Here is a 20,915-nt window from a genome sequence, read left to right as displayed (position 1 = left end):
GGTCCACATCAGGTAGAGTAGACCATGTCTGATGCTTTTTTCGTAAAGTCTGCTTAAAGCGTCTGGTGGCTGCAATACATCCCACAGAGTCATTGCGGGGCTTTTCCATTGCGCGACAACAAGGCACTCTAAAACGGCCACACCAGTGCGGAGAACCGGTCCACACGTTCATTGGATGTTAGGTCAGCCTATTTTAGTTTATTTTTTCCACCTCCTTGCTCCTTCACCTTTCTGTGCGGGGCATGTGTGCACTAACTGCTCACAACGAGGCACTCCAAAACGGTCACGAAGGGAAGACTATACGAAATGGACTATGTATAATTCATAGTGTAGCTATAGCAGAGTCGCTAACTGCACGTCATAACTGCGCCAGATAGCCTCAGATGCGAACGAAGGAAACAGAAAATGAACTCTTTCAAATGAACTCGTTGCGATCCAGTTCTGATCGTGGTCCACGTCAGGTGTGATCCTCAGTCTCCATCGAAGACATAACATTAACTTGGACTGCACTGTGTTGACATTGTGCTTACCAGTTTAATTCATCATCTGTGATCAAGTGTCTAAAAATACAAAATATTAACACACGTCAACTTGATTTGCTTTCTTGATGCATCATTTTCAAAATCAAATCAAAAAGAAAATCACAAAGTGTCAAGTCATAATTTATATGCGAGAGTAGATCCAAGGCGTGAGGAAAACTGTTTTTCTACAATAAAACTCCTACTCCTGATGGTGTGACAATTATGTCACGGGAATAAAAAGTATTTAACCGTGCAATATTTGGCCCCTCTGAAAATGGCTACAAAACGTATGATTGCATTGCATTGCAACTTAGTGTTGTGTTCAAGTATCAATTTACAGTCAAACGTACACTAAGAGATTTGTTATTATTGTTTTAGTGCAAAAGTTTTGGTTCATCTCCCACCCCGCCAGCGAGGCGATACACAGCAAGGCTCACTTCATGCGCCAGGGAGTCAGCGCTCTCCTAAAAAACAAAACACACACTCAATTACAGTAAACATACAACAGACACACACAGACAGTGTAAACAATACTGGCGAATCAGAGGGCAGACAGACGCCGTCCTCACCTGAGTGTCGGCCTCAGCGTAAACTCTGACCACGTCCTCTGTGCCGGACGGCCTCACGAAGGAGCGGGCGCGTCGGTACTTCCCGACTGAGGCGTCGATGGCGTCCTGCAGACCCGGCGGGCTCACCGCCCGTCTCTCGGCGTCGGTCGTGTCGATCACCCGCCGGTCCGACACCTGCCGCGCGCACGCACACACAGCGCCGCTGTATCACCGGATGCTTAACATTTACTCTCATCAATGATTCAGCAACTGTGATGTGATCAAAATAATGTTTCAAAAGGACTTTCAGTAAAAAAAGAAAACAAATTTTAAGGGTGCTGGGATTCAATTGAGGGTCCTGAAAAAAGCACCTGCAAAAATTAACTAGAAACACCTCTGCTGTGAGAGATCATCAGTCGTTCCAAGGGAAATGACCAAATTTCACTTCATGTATCGCCGTTTAGCTGCCTATGCCTGTGACGTATAGTGACAGGCAGAACAATGGAATACTATTCCACCAGATGGCAGCAGTACATCCAGTAATTAACCTGTGCATCCACTTTTTGTTCGAGCGGCAGCTAATCAGAAGCTAGCTTGCACCCCATAAAAAAAAAACAACAACAAGTAAGTCAAGGCTCCACGGCACACGTTGTACTTTCCTTTACTTTAATCTGCCTGCTGGGCAGGTCGGTGTAGATGGCGTCCCACTGCTGCACGGTCATTCCCTTCAAGGCCAATATCGCCTCGATCAGCAGCATGTCGGAAATGGCGTCACCGACGGTCTACGGGAGAATAAGCACACGACGGCCGTTACTGAAGAAGCGCAGCAGGAATAATAAGCACTGTTAAAAGACTACATTGGTGTTATTAAGGCGGTACCTGGTTGATGACGTTGACGGTGTGCTGCAGAAGAATGGCCGCTCTCTTCTTGGTGTCGTCTGTGCGGATGTCCTCAGCCAGTCGCTTGATCTTGTCCTCGGCCGCGCGGCTGAACAACACCTGAACACACACACGGCGTCACTGTGGGGTGTGTGATGGCTCAGGATGGGAATCCGGTGAATGCGCAGCCTCTGTCCGAATTGGGCAAAATGGGTCAGAGCACTTCTGCACGGTTTGAATGAATGGCGAAGCAAGCAAGTTCGGGTTCAAATTATGTCGTAAATCTGTTGTTTCGCTCGTCACTGCGGCATACACAAAAAGCCTGCTAAACCGCTTTCCGGGTTTGGTCACGCGATGTTCCGAATATAGCGATTCCGATTCTGCTTATCAATGCGATTCCTCCAACGGGTGAGGGAATGAAATAATACAAATGGGTTTTTGTTTGCTTTAGCTCTTTCATATCTTCAGTTTTGGGCAGAAAATGCAGGATTATGCACTTATAATTTGTAACTCAAAAAGCTTACTGTCCAGTTGCACTCTTATTGGTCCAGGCAAAGAAAATGAAATATTTGAGTTTTTAAGTCCGACTGAGAACAGTCAAAGGAGAGCTTCTAACTTTCATCATTCCTGCCAGGATCTCAGCTCTCTTTTCATCCACAGAGTACAAAAGTTTTTCCCACTGGATACCTTTTTCCAATATATGACACTTGGGTTACTAACATTTGGAAATATTTACAAAGCTCCTTCGACTTGATCCGTAACTAACTCAGACATAAAGCAATCATAAAGCAATCATAAATCATAAAGCAAAAGAACATAGTGGACATTCGTTGACACAAATGAACATTTCTCTTTTCTTCTACAAACTACTGACAACATAACTCCCAAGTTCCAAATACGTTTGTTATTTAAAGCATTTATTGAAAATGAAAAACGATGAAACCACCAAATAGCTGCAAATTTATATCTTTGAGCATTTTAGCGTGCCCCCGAAGGGTGCTTCTGTTTTCTGTTAGCAATGGAGTTCAAACATAAGACCGTCTTTAATACTGTGCGGAGAGCTTGTTTACAACAGCGCTATAAAGACTCTCAGACGCTTTCATTCCTCTAAAAAACTGTTAACCTGGCTTGGTAGGTACTGCTGTTTTATTTACCAATGGGCTTCAAACATCAGATTATGATTAATACGACGCAGCGAACTTGTTTACAACACGGTGGTGTAACTCTACAGTATCACTGATCTTCAAAACCGATTTCGTGTCTTGGCAAGTGCTGCCGTTTTGGTTAGCGACGGGGAAATGTGAGGTCACTTACGGTGCCGTGGCCGTTAGCCTCAAAGTAAACGGCCGTGTCAAAATCCTGCGCCGCGTGATGGAGGTGCTTCACTCCCGTCTTTGTGCATCTCACAATCACCTGAACCAACACGAAAGAGCACGTTAGCGTCTCCGTTGAGTCAATATGCTAACACGTGCGCTCACCCTCATGGTGTCCTCCAGGTAGCGTGTGGAGCTGCCGTTCGCGTACGCGGTTTGCACCACGGCTATCTTAAAATTTAGACCAGCCTTGAAAAAGCATACACCCGTTTATTAGCAGCAGTCCTCAACCACGGGGCCACAAAAAACAATAAAAAATTATAATAATTGGGAAGCGCTGGGCTGCACTTTTTTGCTGTGTACGCCTCCCGCGCATACCTGCACGAGCAGCTCTTTGAGGAACGTGCTGATGAGCGTCGCTATCTTGTCTCCGTCCAGCAGGTGGAAGCGACCCTCCGAGTCGGTGTAGAAATAAACGATGCGGTCGGCGTCGCCGTCAAATGAACAGCAGCGCTCGCCGCTGCAGACCTTCACGCCTACCATGGAAACCCGGGGAATGAAACATGAAACATTTAACGGTATGTTTGTATATAAATCCAAAAGGCTACAAATCACACCCGTGGGCGGCTTTTGCTGCACTTTGACAAAGTCAGCCCCGCACTGGTGGTTGAGTTTTCCGTGGCCTTCGTTGAAGAGGGTAATTTGCAGCTCCCTCTTGAGGTGACGCTCCATCTCGCGCACCTTCAGCGCGCCGATGCCGTTGGCGCCGTCCACTGTCAGGTGCTTCTGGTCGTCCGTACGGTTGGGTGTCTACACACCAGACACATAGACAGTGGCGGGAAGTAATAAAGTACTCAAATATTTATTTTCCTGATGACTTTTTACTTTGAAAACAGTTATCTGGATTTTTAACGCCTGACGTTGTCAAAACAAGCTCATTACTGTTTTCCAAACTGCCAGTCACGACACGTTTTCCCCCCCTACTTTTTACTTCCACACATCTGAAGCAATCCAACCCCAGTGGCTTACATTCTTGGTGAGCTCGATGAACGCCTGGCAGAGTTTCATGTAGTATCCTTCCACCGAGGCCTCGCCGTAGCGGCCCTGTGTGTTGTGACAGCAAACCATGTAGTGGAGCTGCGGGGTGGTCACCAAGCCGTAGTCTTATTGGACAGACCGACGTGACAAGGTCAGATTTAAAACTAAAGATACCACATGCAACAGAAATTCGATTTAACGGACACCGAGCCAACAGACTTGGGATTTAACGGACATACCGGTAGCGCTCGGTTGGAAGTCAAAACGTCCCCTCTTGCAACGGACAAAGTCCGTTACTTTCAGAATCAGTCGCTGTTGTTTACACGTTTCTCGAAGATGCTTCACTAATTTTGGCACAGTACACAGTTGGTTGTTGTCAATACCTTCACGATGGCATCCAATCGTAGCAGAGGTGAGAATGGGCTGCGCTCTAACCTCTCGGCTCATGACAGCGACGCCGACTTGCCACCCCCCCCCCCCTTTTTTTTTTTTTTTTCCATTTTGTGACTGTACTAGGTGATTTTAGACCACCAAAAAAAAGTTCATATTAACAGACAAACAGTTTTAACGGACGACCCCTTGACACTACTAATCCGTTAAGTCGAGGTTCCACTGTACTGCACGACACGGGTGAGTGACACCAACCTTTGCTGCGTCCCCTCAATGATGACACGCCGTCCAGTACTGCTTGCGACAGGCTGGCACTGCTGCTCCTGCATACATTACTCAGATTCAGGATGTGGGATTCACACCGACTTTAAAGTAATGAAAATTGCCTTAAAAAAAAAAAAAAAAAAAAAAAGAATCCTTCCCTCATGATTCTTGTAATTAGTAAAGATTTTGTCTAATTTAATGTCAGATAGTGTAAAAAAGTATGTCTTTTTGTATAGTGTATGTAAACCTCTGGTTTCAACTATATTACATAGTGGAACTTTTTAAGACTGTTTAGAATATAAAATTGTGTGTAAGAAAAATGCCTATGTGGTTATTATCAAAGGTCCTACTGTACCTGGTGTCTTTGCCCACAAACACTGAGGCTTCCTGGCTCCTGTCGATGTCTTCTTTCTCCATGATGTCCTCCAGGACCGAAAGCAACTCCTGCTGCTCCGCGTTGCCCAGCCGGGTGGCGTAGCCCTCCCAAGCGGGCGGCACCATCTCGCCCATGGGGTCAATCAGCTTCACCCCGTTGTCCTCCTGCAAGACCGACAGGAAGCTAAGACAGAGGAAGGTGTCAACTTTTACTCAGGTCATTCAAGGAGCACCTCGGGGTTGTGGGAGGCGGTGACCATGACGCCGACGGTCGCTTTGGTTTGTTTGGATTGCAGCGTGGCCAGCAGGCCCATGCGGAACATGACGTGATCCAGTCGACCAGCGTCGGTCCTGAAACCAGCCGTGCCATACTGCAAGACCAAGCCTGGCGGTTTCGGGTGCATACTAGACAGTTTTGACACTTCCTCGAAGTGGGCCATCGCTGCAATAAACATCACAAACACGTTCGTCAGCAGTTGGGCTCTCATAAGAGAAGGAATGATTAATTGACAGTTGATCATTGATTAATAGTTTAGAGAGCTTGTTAAACTTACTATTGTCAGAATGATCTGAATTTCAGCCTCTCAGCAATCCATAATAATTATATATATAATAATGCTAAAGCAGTAAATCATTATATTTATAGTAATAAAGAAAACAGATGATCTTTGTGTTTCCTCAAAATAAGACTTTTTCAAACATCTTGTACTTTTGGGAAAAGAATGATCAACATTTTTTGACACGGACAAAGTTCAAATGTGTTTGTTAAATATGTCAAAACAGTACCAACAATGCCAGAGTACAAGAAAGGCAAAGTTCAAACTCCATAAAGTCATTGAACACGGCATGATACGCCCAACCCACTGAAAGTCCCTCGAAGCACTCTTCAATCGTGCAGACGACGTGCAAACCACAATCTGATACTATCAAACCGCTGGAGAACCTGCAAACTAAGCCAAACCGGCACCGTCGACGCACGCTGACTTCAACCGCACTTACTTGCTGTTGTTGTTTACAGCGTGACAATCGTGTGGCGTGGCACGACACGTGTGCTTCCGGGGACGTCTACTTTTGCTTCTTCTTCGTCTCCTTCTTCTTCTTCTGCTTCTTCTTCGTCTCCTCCTTCTTCTTCTTCTTCTTTTTCTGGTGTTTAACGGCGGTCTGCAAACTCGACTATTGCGCTGTCACCACCTTTTGGTCGGCCATGATAACTGCATTGGCTTTGAGGCTATTCCGTTCATCTCGGTACTATATTATGACATATTACAATTACGAATATGACATATACTGACCCAATACACTTATATATACACACCGTAAACAAAGGTATATGCGTTTCTAAGTCTCCTATATAGTCCAGTTGTCCTCAGAAATTCTAATAAATACAGAAAGATTTTATGTTCGTTTACTCGAAATTCCTCTCATTTCAAATATCTCCTGCATTCTCCTCAATTCACTCCTTTCTCTATATATTTTAACACTACATAACTCCACGATTGATTCTACCCCTATATAAAGATGAATGCGGACAAGTACGGGGAGATCCTGGACGAAAAACCTAATCCAGAGTGCTCAGTACCTCAGACTGGGTCGAAGGTTCACCTTCAATTAAGACAATGACCCTAAGCACACAGCTAAAATACCGAAGGAGTGGCTTCAGAACAACTCAGTGACTGTTTCTGAAAGGCCCAGCCAGAGCCCTGACTTAAACCCAATGGAGTATCTCTGGAAAGACCTGATTATGGCTGTCCACCAATGTTCACCATCCAACCTGACAGAACTGGAGAGGATCTGCAAGAAGGAATGGCAGAGGATCCCCAAATCCAGGTGTTAAAGACTTGTTGCATCAAGTCCCAAAAAGACTCGTGGCTCATATTAGCTCAAAAGGTTCTTCTACTAAATACTGAGCAAAGGGTCGCAATACTTTTTCTTTTTTAATAAATCTGCCAAAAATTCAACAATTGTTTTTTTTCCCCTGTCAATATGGGGTGCTATGTGTACAGTAATGTGGGGGGGGGGGGGGGGGGGGGGGGGGGACTAGCATTTCCGGGGTACGACACATGACGTGCCACGTGCCTCTCGGCAATGTTAAACACGCACCACACGGTATTAATTGATTGTATGTATAGATTAAACAACATTTACGGATTTAAATCACTGTTGGCTTGAGTGAGGCGAAAAACTGTGCGAAATAAAACAATTTAAGGACGTTTTCGATTAACAGAAGGAGGGGCCTGGACATTTCCGGGTACCGCGTATGACGTAATGACGCTTGTCGAAGTGACAAACCCACACAGTGGGCTTAAAAACAAACAAAAAAACAACAACAACAAAAACACATTACACTTCAGTAATACTGTGCAATATGGCAAATGTCATAAAAGGTCATTTATGAACCTTTTACCGCACAGCATCAAGCCAATTGGTTGCCGGCCCGCACTCGTGTGTACGCGCGTGGGCTGGTCCGTTTGTGTCACCCACCCGTGTCCACGGATTGTGTGCTGGGGGGCAGGAGAGGCTTCGTTGGGCCACGCTGACAGACGCGAATACATCAGGAAAGCAGAATAGGGATTTCCGTCGTGGCTTCTTTGCTCCTCCTCCTCATCATCATCCATTTTTTTTTGTGCGCACACGTTTTGCGCATTCGGTGCCGCAGAAAAAGCGGCGCACATTTTGGACGATTCGAAGGAATAAATCCGAACCGGAGAACGGACGCACCTATGGAGCGTTGATTTAAACACCCCCTTTAAAAAAAAAAAAAAGGAGTTTGCGTGTGTTATTTTGAACGATTCGGCTACAGGGCGAGGAAAAAGCGGTTGGTTACATAAGCGAGTGGCTTTAGCTGTCCAGGGTGCTGAAAAGCGCACATCCACGTAAGTTCAATTCCCACAAAAGCGCATTTTATCTTCATCAAAAGCTGAATTTGATGCTAAATTAATCTTTTTTTTTTTGGGGGGGGGGGGGGCGATGCTTTTCTACTCCTACAGGGAGAAGGTCACAGGCCCATTTGCTGTGCTGGAGGTGATTATAGATAAATCGCTTAAATATTTTTTTACAATTTTTTTTTTGGAAAGAAGCATTCCAAAAAGGGGGTCCAAATGTCGGGTCAGACGCTCACGGACCGCATCGCCGCGGCCCAGTACCAGCTGACGGGTTCGGACATGGCCAGGGCCGTGTGCAAGGCCACCACGCACGAAGTGATGGCGCCCAAGAAGAAGCACCTGGAATGTGAGTACAAGCATGGCGAGCTGCCCTTTGGCGCGTGCGTGCTGTTGCTGCGCCAACAATCCATTCAGTGCTGCATGCGTGCAGGAAGATTAGCAGTTAGCATGTAGCATCTGCTACCCTGATTTGCGGGTTGAAGTCATTGCAGGGCCAAGCCTGGAACTAGATTCACTCGTTTGAATTCAATCTTCCCACATTGAAATGAATGGAAATGCCATTAATCCGTACAAGCCCCCCCCCCCCAAATAAATAAATAAATAAATAAAACCAATTGTTCTAATGTATATTTTAATGAGGACAAATAACACCCCATAATGTTGTAATTTATATATATAACGAAACAGAGTTAACCAAAATGTTGCCACTCTGCATCAATTGAATGGCCATTGTGCTGCTCTTTCTGGTGTGACCGCACACCTTGGCCACCTAGGGGCAGTATAATGCAGACAAACAGATATACCGTACACTTCGACGTCTTAACTCCTCTCAGCTCACCAGTATGGCACTAATAGTAGTTGTTCTTCGCAGAGGATAAAGAATATATGAGCGTGAGTACTGTAATATTTTCTGTCTACATGTGTTGCTGCACATGTAGACAGACCTGGAACATTGTTGAAGTTGGAATAGTTCGACTGAGAAATGTTGGAGGATTTAAATGTATAAAATGTCTGCATTGATTTGGGAATGGCGTCATGGCGAAGGCGGGACTATTACAACTGTGAGTTTGCCGAATGTGCTAAACAGTTTCAAGATGTCCCGAATGAGCTTCAGAGTTTATGATTAGAACGTTATAAATTGGTGGAATAAGTTGTGAAATACACAAGGATGAGTTCAATTTGGAAAATGTCTCGATTCATTCAATGGGAATTATTTTTGATGGAAAATGTGTAATTGGGGGAAAAGTAGGACAGAGTGGCCAGGCAGCCAGATGGACGCACTACAAACGTGGGCGTGTTTTTTTTTTGTTTTTGTTTTTTTTGCTCTGATCTTTCCGGCCACTTGTGCTCTCGCGTCTTCCATCGTGATCCGCTCCCCTTGTAAATTATTCACTCATCAGCCAATGACCGCCCTGCATTATTTACGCTGCAAAAGGCGACAATGTTAGATTGTTTTTCTTTCCTCCTCTTGTTGGAACCGAAGCTAAAAGTCGCAGGCTCGGACTCCATCGCTATATCATCATCATCGTTGGCGGTTTCTGCTCGTATTCGTCGCAGAAACCGCACTTACTCACCGAACGACTCTTGCGGGATCAATTAGACGTGCAGTAGCACAACACAAATTCTTGTTTAAGACTGTGCCGTGCGTATTTGTTAGGCCAGCGTGCGGGAGGACGTTTGTAACGCAGATGTTTCTGAAACACACATTCTGCTCACCCATAACATCATCATTTCATATGTCATATTTCTGTTTTTATCCGTGGCGGGTCATGCATTTCTTACTCTGGTCGTCGGTGGTCCAACTCAATCTGAATACCATCACGTCGCAATTTTAGACACCGTCGATAACAGATAAAACGCAAAAATGCAATATAAAGAACCGCAGCTGTGCCACGTACATCATTTCAGCCTCAATATCTATTTAGTGACACGACGACATGAACATTGCGACACACGTTTTGCTTGTCGAGGTTAGATGCAACCAGTTTTGCTCTGACCAACCAATTAGAGGGCAGAAAAATGCTGACATCATCAAGGGCCAGCGCCTGTGAGGACGAATTTCAAATCGGATTTGATAAAGAAACATTCCAGTGGCTGCTGTCATTTAAATCAGGCAGGACCGCTGATTCTATCGGTGCAAGGCAGATTAGATTGACACGGCAACACGCAGATGCTGAAGTCTGATTGGACACGAAATTCTGGAAGCAGCCAAGAGAAACACTATGCAATGAAGAGAATAGACTGCTCGGAATTTCATGGAACAAATACAGCGGTGCCTTGAGATACGAGCTTAATTCGCTACACGGCCAGGCGCGTATCACAAGTCATCTTTCCCAATTGAAATGAATGAAAACGTAATTGATCCGTTCCAGCCTGCTCCAAAAACGTCAAACATTTGTTTTGCAACATGTACTTTCAGAAGAAATATTGCACCCAATAGTACTGCAGTACTGTAACATTTTCTCTCCACATACACCGCAAACACGGAAAATGCCAATGCCAATGTGCATCGATGGTGGCCGAATGGAAACAAAAGGAAAGCGTGAAGAAAGAAAAAGGATGTCAGGAAAAATCCAATCCAATGAAAATGTTACGTAAGTGTATACCTCCGTTTGGCCCACCGTGCCGTATATTTTTCTCTGTGCCCCCTAATTAGGTGCCACTGCTGGGTTCAAATGGGCACCGGGGGGCATTCATAGAGAACACGAGGCTGGGCAAGGTCAGCTGAATCAACACCGGCGGCTGGAAATGAACCTGCGGCCATGTTGAAAATACGCCATGCTAAATACATATTTTCTTGCGTTAAAAGCAGCGTTGCAGAGTCCAGTGTTCCCTCGCTATATCGCGCTTCGCCTATTGCACTTTCAGTGCTTTGAGATGTTTTTTTTTTTTTTTTTTGTGGTCATATTCATATCGTGCATGATTTCACCGTATCGCAGGATTTTGAGTGTATGTTGTCATGTTTTTGTGGTAAAATAAACTCTTGCTTGCCTAAAACAAACTGTAAAAAACAACAACAACAAAAAGACAATGAAAACATTCTAACACAGCTTTTGCACATCGGAAAATTCGAAAATTCCTTCACATTTAAGGTCACAATGAGGGATGTCCACGTATATTTTGGTGATGATTTTTTCTTTTTTTTTGCATTATATTTACACACATTTCATTTACACACATTTACATTTACATAGATGTAGACTGTCCCGACACGGGGATAAAAAAAAGAAAAAAAAGTCAGTGCATGCATAAAGAGCGGAATATTTCTTTGAAAACCAAATAAAATACAGATAATACTTTTAAGCATAGAAAGTGTTCATTAGAGTAAGGCTAATAGGTGTGTCGGGTAGATTAATAAGAGTTGGGGGGGTTCAAAATATGTCTAAATAAAAAAGAAATGTCGCTACTTCGCTATTACTGTATATCAGCTTTGTGTTCAAAGAAACGTACATTTGTGAGTACGTTGAGACAAGATCCTTATTTCATTCATAACTATTGTGAGTTTTTGGTTTGCCGGTGTGCCGTGAGATTTTGTTGGGGAGTCAAAATGGCCGCCTTGGCTCAAGGCTGGGAAACATCGTATGAACCAGCACTCCGTCTGAGCGCGCTTCATCCGTACTGTGCCTTTCATGTCGTTGCCAGTGCCGCGTCCTGCGCTGACTGACGTGATGCTATCTTGCTAATAAGAACGCTGCAGGATCACTTGTTGCCATGACGACGCACACACTTACACACACAAAATCGCCCAATGGGAAACAGTAAGCATGGCTGGCGATTGTAATGTAATGTCACTCCATGACCTGGAAGAGGCCCACGTACACAGGTCCACTCGTACGCCTTTCTGTGACTCTTCCAGTCTCCCGCGATTTCTCTCGCAACCTGCTCCTGACCTGAGCCCCCCCCCCCTCTTCCGAGAACGTCTATTTTAATGCTCTCGATCAATCGGTAGGTGCCGTCTTGCGCTCGTCACGTCAAAATGTGAACAGCGTGATGCAGCACAGCGAGGTCCGCTTAAACAGCAATTCTAATTGAAGCGGGACATTTATTTCTCCATTGATGGGTCAAACACCCATTGTGAATGTTTCCATTCAGCTCCTTGTTCGAGAACGGCCTTATCGTGGTTGCAGTTTGCCTCGTTGTCAAACCGACGGCTATCCCGAATTTTTCTGCACCTCTCAACCTCTCGTGTCGCTAAACGTGTTTGGCAAAATATTAAAAACGTCTCTCCGTGTGATGCCGTGTAATAGAATGATAATTAAAAAAAAAAAAATTGTATTGGTTTCTCAATGGAGTGTGCCAGGCGTACCTAATGAATTTGCCGGCCTGACAGGAGAGCTCACGGTTCATTCTTAGAGCCGGTGGATTACCGTAAGTCTTTATATAGCTCAGCCAATCCTCATTACACGCACGCAGTATGTACACTAAGTATTTGTTTACTTCAGTCGAGGATATCTCGACAACGTAATACAAACAATGAGCATATAAGGACACCGGTGGGTGTTTATGAGCGACTAAGCAGTGAAGCTGCTTGGGGTATAGTGTCGAATGAACGCTCACTTGTTATGATATTATATACGCAGCCGCTCGAAAAGACTCCAGGCGGCCACAGCCATATCGCACGTACAGCGATAAACATACATCGAGTTGCGTGCGCGTGCCGGCAAAATGAGGAGGCTCGGGATCGGAGGATGTATTATAAGACAAAGACAAGACTAGTGATGAGAAATCATCTCTTTACAAAGGGCCCTCGAGCCCATAAAACCCCCGACAGACCTTCCTCTGAGAGGCTTAAGACGGGGGTGAGGGGCAAAGTGGGGCCCGCAGTTCACGTACGCCGCCTCTCATCCAGCCAGCCGGCAATTTGCAATAGTTTCTTGCATTCATTTGGAATGATTATTATTATTAACAAGAAATCGAACCAATGATTTAATGAGAGAAAGACAAAATGTCAAGTGCACTGTATATGTAGCATGTTCGATTCTAATGATGTGTTCATTTTCCTGTTTACAAAACATAAACGACCAATTATTTCATGGAGATAAACGACTTAAGATAAATAATGAATGAATACATTAACAACCAATTTTAGGGGGAGACGAGGCCAAATGCACGCAAGAAGTATCACAGGACTCTCGATAAACGCTCGGTCGGCCGGACCGAAGAACGGAGCGGGCGGGTCTCGTTGGCCGCTCCTATTCTGGACTGTTCTGCTCGTCTGCGGTCGAGCGGGCGAGTCGATTATTTTTAGGCGAGGCCAAGGCCTGTTCGGCGTAACGACCTCGGTCCGCTTCCATTAACGAAGCCGCCTGCCGATACTTGTTGCCCTCCTCTCCGCTGACGTTACGCACTCGCCAACGTTACACACTCGCCAAACACATTTGCCGCCGTTTTTATGGGAGGACATTTTAAAGTGCAATTTGTCTGAAATGACAATATCAAAAATCATGAAGGTTGTTTTCTGCCGCGGACTGTGCAGTTCACTTGCCAGTCGAATGAAAAAGAGTTTTGGCGCACCACTCGGGCGCGCCGTCCTTTACGTCATTGCTGTCGCGTCATTACAACGTGATCATCGTCAGCTGGTGCACCTTCTGAGATAAATATGGAAACAAAATTAAGACAGTCTAAGAACATTATATTGTTTTAAGATGAACGCATTTTACAAAATGAATACAAACAAAGCACTTTATGTCCATCTGTGTTGCTTTTTCTACGTTGGCGCAATGCATCATGGGACCGCGGGATATATTTGGCTTGTCTCGTGACCCTCGATTGTTCACCGCTTTTCAAGATGCATTGTGGGATATATTGAGGGCACACGACACATTCAAACCGCAATGCAAAATGAAAAAGTCACATAACATCGGTGCCTTGAGACGCGAGCATAATTTGTTCCGTGACCGCGCATGTCACTTATATCTCAAATCATCGTTCCCTGTGGAAATGAATGGAAATGCCATTAATCCATTCCTGCCTCTCCTAAAAAATGTTTGGGCCATGAAATTAAACATACCGAAATGATAGAGTTAGATGGAACGTAAAGAAATTAAACCGTTTTTGACACATTTTTTTGCTTCAGTTCAATGGACATTGTGCTGCTCCTTCTGGTGTGCACACCTTGACCACCTGGGGGCAGTGACAGACATTGGATATACTGTAAACGGAGACCATCTCAACTCAGGTAGGCAGCTGCGGCTCAGTTGGTAGAGGGGTCGCCCAGACCGAAGGGTCGCCGGTTCGAATCCCGGCTCCGACTGTCCGCATGTGTAAGTGGGCAAGACACTGAACCTTAATGTGGGCCTGGCAGCGCCTTGTATGGCAGCAGCCGCCCATTGGTGTATGACTGGGTGAATATTAGTTGTTCTTTACAGAGGATAAAGAATATGTATTGTTATATTGTTTGTCTACATGTGTTGAGCCACTGTTTGTGTTCAAATATCCGTCGGTTGAAAGGTTATCGCACTGCGACTATCAAATGCTATTTGCCAATAAAGTGGCCGATGCATTTGCAGACCTGGTTTCGGCCACCAACACCACCAACGTGAACATCCCGCAGATGGCCGACACGCTTTTCGAGCGGGCCACCAACGCCAGCTGGGTGGTGGTCTTCAAGGCCCTCGTCACCACCCACCACATGTGCGTGCACGGAAACGAGGTGCGTACACTTTGCTGGCGTAGCTTTGGCATCCCTGCGCTTCTTGCTAAATGGCTTCTTCCCCCTGCAGAGGTTCATCCAGTACTTGGCCTCCAGGACTTCGCTGTTCAACCTCAGCAACTACATCGACAAAACTGGCTCTCATGGTAAAACGAACATGTTTGATCCATAATGAAGTGAGCCCTCGTTTATCGCGGGGGATACGTACCAGACCCGCCTGCGATGGGCGAAAATGCGCAATATAGAGAGACCGTGTGAGAAACACATTTTAAATAGTTTTACCGTTAAACTGATCCATTAAAGAAAAGGGAATTAAACATTGTATATTTAAACACCAAACTGTTCTACCAAACCATGTAATTTAATCTAACGCGTATCTACCAGGTTAATGCTAACATATAATATAAAAAGCAATAGATGAGCTAACGGAAATTAGCATATACGTTTCAATAATTATAAATCGGTTAGGGTTAGGGCTTTCTGTCCACACATATGTGGACAGAAAGTCCTGTATATGTACCTGAAAGTGATGCTTGTGTAAAAGTATCTTCACAGAAAAGAAGTTACAAGTGGTTAGACAAACCTTGAAAAATATTCAGTTAAAAAAAAGTGTAAAATTGTATCTGATATTGGCTGTACTTAAGTACCAACAGCATTTTTCTGATATCAAATGTACTTAGTATTGGACATAAGAGTATATGCTGTCTTTCTCTACATTACGTGCACGCACTCGCGGCCGACAACGAGGCGCTTTAAAGGGGCCACGCCAGCGGACTAGCCGAAGAGAAGATGCATTTTCAGGGTGTTGGCATAGCTAGCTAGCTAACTGCACGTCGCAATTGCACCGGACAACTGCTGATGCGAACTCGTGCCGGACTCCAAAGTGCTCGAGGAGACATTTTAGCCACAAGCCCCCCCCCCACCCCCCCCCCCACCCCCACACCCCAAAAAAAAAAAACAGGCCAACTGAAATGGTGAAAAGTGTTGCTTTAAAGACGCTCTCTTCCGAAGGCTACGACATGTCTACATTCATCAGACGGTACGGCCGCTACCTGAACGAGAAAGCCTTTGCCTACCGCCAGATGGCTTTCGACTTCACTCGAGTCAAGAAGGGGTACGTCGCCAACCGGCAGCGACGCTTGCCGTCAGAAGTTCACTTGATTAAAAGCGCTTTTGTAAACCAGGGCCGAGGGCGTCATGAGGACCATGACCACGGAGAAGCTCTTGAAGGGCATGCCCGTCCTGCAGACTCAGATCGACACGCTCCTGGAGTTTGACGTAAGTCGCCACGTCTTCTCTCTTATTTGCTGGCTTTCATGAGTACGTTATGGAAAAACAAAAACAAAGGTCTCACCTGGTTCCTGGCAGGTTCATCCCAAGGAGCTGAACAACGGCATCATCAACGCCGCTTTCCTGCTGCTCTTCAAGGACCTGGTCAAGCTCTTCGCGTCCTACAATGACGGCATCATCAACATGTTAGGTTAGTTGGGAAACGCGCAGTGGAGCGTCTAAGGCAAACTTGTGTGAATCGAGTTTTAAAAACTGGTCCAGAGCCAGGTCATCTGTAAATGAGGTTAGAAAAACCACCACCACCAACAACAACAACAAAAATATATAGAATGAACCAATTTTTGGAAAAAGGACTAACGACATCCTCATGTATCACGCGAGTGTGAAAAGAAGCTAACGAGTGTATTGATATCCAATTATCGTCGTTTAGCCATGTTGCACCGTAGCAACTTTCCGATGTGACGTGTGACATTTAAAAAAAACATTTTTTTTACACAGAGAAATATTTCAAGATGAAAAAAAGCGACTGTAAGGAGGCGCTGGAGATCTACAAGAGATTCCTGACCCGGGTGACGAAGATCGGGGAATTCATGAAGCTGGCGGAGGTAGAGCATTTCCAAGAAAAAACACAACTTTTTCATATGATCTGTGAGAAATCCACCAACAAGATGCCACAAGATGGTGTCATGGTAATATTTTCGCCTGAGAACAAAAAAAAAACAATTCAATGTTGTTTTCTTGCTTTTCATTTTCGGGGAGGAACCAACCCCAACAATGCTTGTTGGCACTTTATCCCAACTTATTCAAGATCCCCAAACCCCCCACCCTATTCGCCGTCTGGCCCCGCCCTCATGACCCGCGAATAGCGGTGGTCCGCTGTACAGTGATTAGGGAGTAGGGCACGAGTGGACGATTCCCAACACAACTTTATTTCTCTCTTCAGACCGTCGGAGTTGACAAAAACGACATTCCCGACATCAACTACGTAAGTCGCTTGCATGAACACACGCACAAAGCGCCTCACCCGCCAACGTGTCCCCGCCCACACCCAGTGTCTCCACCCCGGCGCGGCGGTGGACCTGGCAGAGTCGGACGGCGACAACTGTCCGTTTAAAACTCCGGAGGATCCGGTAACCGTAGCAACGGGCGAGTGCCCGCTTGCAGGATGGAGCGTCGGCATGCTGAGTCTAATCCCGTTTGACACCCGAGCCAGATACACACGCTCTTGATTGTGTGTGTTGGTGTGTGTAGTCTTCAAAAAGCCTCGTCACTGTTGTTGGAGGATTCTTGTCTCTCTCTGTTAGATTCTTATTTTTTTTTTGTCCAGTCAGATTTCAGCCTCTATGTGTTGCTATGTCACTGTAATCTGCCAAGGGCCTTCAGAATCAGTCGTGCTGGCTGATGTCACTGAAATTATACTCGCAATGAGACTTCCTTTAAGCTATCCGATTGCAAATTCCAGCACTCCGCCCTCGATGACGTCAGCCTGTTTCAGTCCTCTGTAACGATCTGCACGCACGAATACATTTTATAATTCGACTATTTTTATGCCTCTGGTGAGAATGAATGTATTTCATTACAATTGTATAAGCTTTTGTTATGTTAGGAGATAAATAGCGATTCTGAACTGCTCCATCCAGATGAGGTGCATGGCACAGTAGTGCGCTGTTATACTTTATGGCATTTGTGCATATTATTGGTGGTTTCTATAATTGCCACATTGATAGTGGTAGTATTAAGAGTTGGATTAAGTCGGGCAAATCCCCACTGAATGCCTGGGTACCGACTGCATACCCTGTTTTTTGGTTCTCCATGTTGCTGATTGTTGTTATTGTGTGTCAGGCCCCCAGCAGTATCCTGGAGTCTCTGGAAACGCACATGAATGGCCTGGAGGACGTTAAGGGCGGCAAGAAGGGGTACGGCACCCGTGAATATCTTTCAATTTCTTTTGATTTTTTTTTCAGGCTTTAATGTTGGGATTGTATTGCCATAAAATGTCAAACTCAGAAGCTTCTTAAAAGAAGGGGGGGGGGGGGGGGCACTTGATACAGCATGGGCCAAAACTCGGAACTGCATACACTTTTTAAATGAACTTATTTAAGGAAGCACGGTAGGAAGGCTCTAAGTGGACTGGTGATGTATTTCTATCATTTCCTTTAACCCTTCCTCTCTTTTATTTCCCTTTTCATTCATTTTGGATCACCAGTGATGGGTGAGCGTAAACCTCTTTGAATGTTGCTTTTTGTTTTTGTTTGTTTGTTTTATGTATCACATCCCAGCCAGGTGAAATGACACACTATTCACATGGGAACGAAGCAGGCGATCCCCTGGGAATAGATATAGAGTTTAGTACGCCGTAGGTCATAAAATGTGTGTGTGTGTTGATTTGAATACATGTGTGAACGCGACAAGACGCACATGCCCATAAGAGAGTGCGTCGACCCGTGCAGACCTGCGGTAGGAATCGCAATGCAATGTGTTCGCGCGAGAATTTAGTCGGAAATCGTACAAATATTTGACCTGTTTTTCCATTTAATGCACTACATCGACACGCCAGTTGAAATATTTTCCATAAATAACATTTGTGATTTGAATAAGTTGTATTTCACAATGTACTTAAAATTACAATTAATGTCCATTTGTTTTTGTATTATGAATATGATATAAAGTATAAAATCCTGCTAAATTCTTACGAGACCAGGCTGCATAATATGAAGAGGTTTAATTATTTGCTATTTTAGCAGAATACTGAATTCTAAACATTGTAGACAATTTTTGATATTGGATTAGGGATAAACCCTTCAAATGATCACTTGATGCACTCGTTTGTTTTCTTCTTTTCCTGTTTAACTGGATTTACATGTTTGTTTGTTTTTTTTTACCAGAAGTTCAACAATAACCCATTGTCCCTTTTTCCATTTGATTCTTTTAGGTCTCCGACGAAGGTAAGCGGCACATTTGTAATGAACCCAGTCTCCTTGTGCTTCTTCCTTGCGTCTGAGCGCACAAGCGCGACTGTGCACCCTGCAGGGTTCTCCCACAAACAACATGTCTCCGACTTCCACTCCGGCCAAATCTTCAAACGCCGTCCCCGCACTTCAGCCTCCGCCCGGGGAAAGCGCCGCCGCTCCGGCTGCCCCCGAGCCAGCAGAAGAGTGCGTACCAGTTTTGCCTCCGCTTATAGGTTTTCTATGTGCGGTACGCTGCGTCATCGTTAGCCTGTTTTACACTGCACTTTGTATTCCGATTAGAATCGGCTTAGAAGCCCAAACGAAATAAAATGCTCCCGATAAACACCTCAACGGAATAAACAGGCCGAATCGTTCCTAACGATATACGTAACAGGAGTGCAATGATTTTGTGTCCTTTTGGTTTCTACCTGATCGTACAGTTCCTTGTTGGACCTGGATCCTCTTTCCTCCTCTGGCCCTCCAGCAGCATCGGCCGGCCCCACGTCCTGGGGAGGTAAGACCCCACGTCCGCTATTTTAGTTCCCACTGCAAATACAAGATTGACTTTAGAGAATGGCAGATAATCAGGTTGCTGATAAATGACGACTTGTGTTGTTCTTTTCGCAGACCTTCTCGGATCCGGTGAGTGTTTTTCTCTTGGTTTTCAGTGTCGTGTTTTTCAAGTCCAGCGGTGGGCCGTCTGAACTACATTTACAACTTCAATTCAAAGATTTGTTCCATGAAATTGCATTTATTTATTACCATGAGTCTATTCTCTACATTTCATAGCGTTTCCCTTTGGATTTCTTTTTTTTTTTTTTTTGTCCAATCAGATTCCGGCCTCCAAGCGCAGTCGTGTCAACGTAATCCGCCCGGGGCCTTCAGAATCGGGACTACTGGCCGATCGAATTTAAACTATATTAGCAATGAGACTCGGATTTCAAATTTATGGCCTTCTTCTGTCGGTCAGAGCAAAAATTGTTCCGGTCGACTTTAACTAACAAAACGTGTTTGTAGCAACGCGCGCACGTTAATACATTAAATAATCAGCATCTCTGGAGAGTATGACGCATTTTATTTACGGGAAATGATTTGCGTTTTCGTCAAGTTATTGGATTCAATCGGCTAAAGCTCAGCTAGCGAACGCACGGCCCGCCGCTGTTGGAGTCTCGATGTTTCAGAAAGTGTTTGAGTGTGTACTGGATCGTGTTGGACTCTCGATGTGTCACGCTGACCTCCTTGTTTGTCTCCTGGAAGCGGTTCTTCTTCAGTGGTCTTGTTCTTGTCTCTCTCTCTTCCCTCTCCATCCACATCCTCCATTGTCTGAATTTGGTTTCCAACAACGGGGGCAACTTTTTATTTTTCTGTTGAAATGCATTGATTGGAATTTTCCTTTGTTTAATTGGGCTTCATTTGAATTTTTTACCCGCTCAACACGGGTTGGGTTTTACTTTATTTGGGGACTGCGAACCCCACCCCCTCGCACAACCCCCTCACCTTTTCCTCAGAAATGGGCGATTCCTTGCTAGCCGAGCCCACCCTGGCAGCGGAGGCCGCGGCCCCCTCCCCCGCCGCCGCCGCCGCCGCCTCCTCCACGCCCGCCCCCGCGGCGCCAGAAGCTGGAGTCCCTCTAGCTCCTCCCACTAGCACAGCGGCCGCCACCTCCCCAGGCGCCACCAATATGGATCTGTTAGGAGGTTAGTGGGCTTCCAGAGAGCGGGGTTCTGTACCTCTCACTTCCTCTCTGGCAAGCTCCACCCCCACAAGAACCCGTCTGATGATGTGATGCCACTTTTAGCTGCATGCATTTAC

The 20,915-nt window shown here is 45.3% G+C and overlaps 2 protein-coding genes across 18 annotated transcripts in view; one reads left to right on the top strand and one right to left on the bottom strand.

Annotated features, from left to right (window-relative positions):
- Positions 1–514: 514 nt before the first annotated feature.
- On the bottom strand, positions 515–7,945 carry pgm3 (phosphoglucomutase 3). Of its 8 annotated transcripts, XM_061703840.1 has the most exons (13): positions 6,328–7,071; positions 5,562–5,770; positions 5,309–5,493; positions 4,945–5,012; positions 4,291–4,424; positions 3,879–4,071; positions 3,640–3,797; positions 3,427–3,510; positions 3,263–3,361; positions 1,949–2,068; positions 1,731–1,851; positions 1,091–1,266; positions 515–985 (listed from the first exon to the last, which is right to left on the bottom strand). In XM_061703840.1, exons 2-13 carry the CDS (start codon positions 5,766–5,768, stop codon positions 896–898), a joined length of 1,635 nt encoding a protein of 544 aa, XP_061559824.1. In that variant the 5' UTR covers positions 5,769–5,770; positions 6,328–7,071; the 3' UTR covers positions 515–895. The 8 variants fall into 8 exon arrangements, with proteins under 8 accessions (XP_061559824.1, XP_061559822.1, XP_061559817.1 ...); XM_061703838.1 differs by lacking the exon at positions 6,328–7,071 and adding an exon at positions 7,810–7,945 and having other exon boundaries at positions 3,640–4,071; positions 5,309–5,512; XM_061703833.1 differs by lacking the exon at positions 6,328–7,071 and adding an exon at positions 7,810–7,945 and having other exon boundaries at positions 3,640–4,071.
- Positions 7,803–20,915, top strand: part of LOC133416737 (clathrin coat assembly protein AP180-like) — a 26,297-nt gene continuing 13,184 nt past the window's right edge. For 5 of the 10 annotated variants that reach the window (XM_061703824.1, XM_061703823.1, XM_061703822.1 and 2 more), the window contains exons 1-14: positions 11,153–14,388; positions 14,720–14,862; positions 14,933–15,008; positions 15,874–15,976; positions 16,047–16,140; positions 16,231–16,342; positions 16,651–16,757; positions 17,096–17,137; positions 17,995–18,068; positions 19,085–19,097; positions 19,183–19,307; positions 19,544–19,617; positions 19,731–19,745; positions 20,612–20,800. In XM_061703824.1, the coding sequence (XP_061559808.1) occupies positions 14,238–14,388; positions 14,720–14,862; positions 14,933–15,008; positions 15,874–15,976; positions 16,047–16,140; positions 16,231–16,342; positions 16,651–16,757; positions 17,096–17,137; positions 17,995–18,068; positions 19,085–19,097; positions 19,183–19,307; positions 19,544–19,617; positions 19,731–19,745; positions 20,612–20,800 (1,318 nt within the window). In that variant the 5' untranslated portion in view covers positions 11,153–14,237. Of the gene's footprint in view, positions 8,202–8,315; positions 8,557–11,152; positions 14,389–14,719; positions 14,863–14,932; positions 15,009–15,873; positions 15,977–16,046; positions 16,141–16,230; positions 16,343–16,650; positions 16,758–17,095; positions 17,138–17,994; positions 18,069–19,084; positions 19,098–19,182; positions 19,308–19,543; positions 19,618–19,730; positions 19,746–20,611; positions 20,801–20,915 lie in introns of those variants that run through there. The other 5 variants (XM_061703831.1, XM_061703828.1, XM_061703825.1 and 2 more) reach the window with 4 other exon arrangements.

The sequence above is a fragment of the Phycodurus eques genome, chromosome 18 (assembly GCF_024500275.1).
Source record: "Phycodurus eques isolate BA_2022a chromosome 18, UOR_Pequ_1.1, whole genome shotgun sequence".
Lineage (NCBI taxonomy): Eukaryota > Metazoa > Chordata > Actinopteri > Syngnathiformes > Syngnathidae > Phycodurus > Phycodurus eques.
This window is presented reverse-complemented; position numbering and strand designations above follow the sequence as displayed.

Coding starts and splice junctions, on each gene's coding strand:
- pgm3 (XM_061703833.1), bottom strand. CDS start 5,768: ATGGCCCACTTCGAGGAAGTGTCAAAACTGTCTAGTATGCACCCGAAA. Junction 2,069..3,262: donor AGGCTAACGGCCACGGCACC/GTAAGTGACCTC, acceptor GTGTGTGTTCAG/GTGTTGTTCAGCCGCGCGGC. Junction 1,852..1,948: donor CCGTCAACGTCATCAACCAG/GTACCGCCTTAA, acceptor ATTCTCCCGTAG/ACCGTCGGTGACGCCATTTC.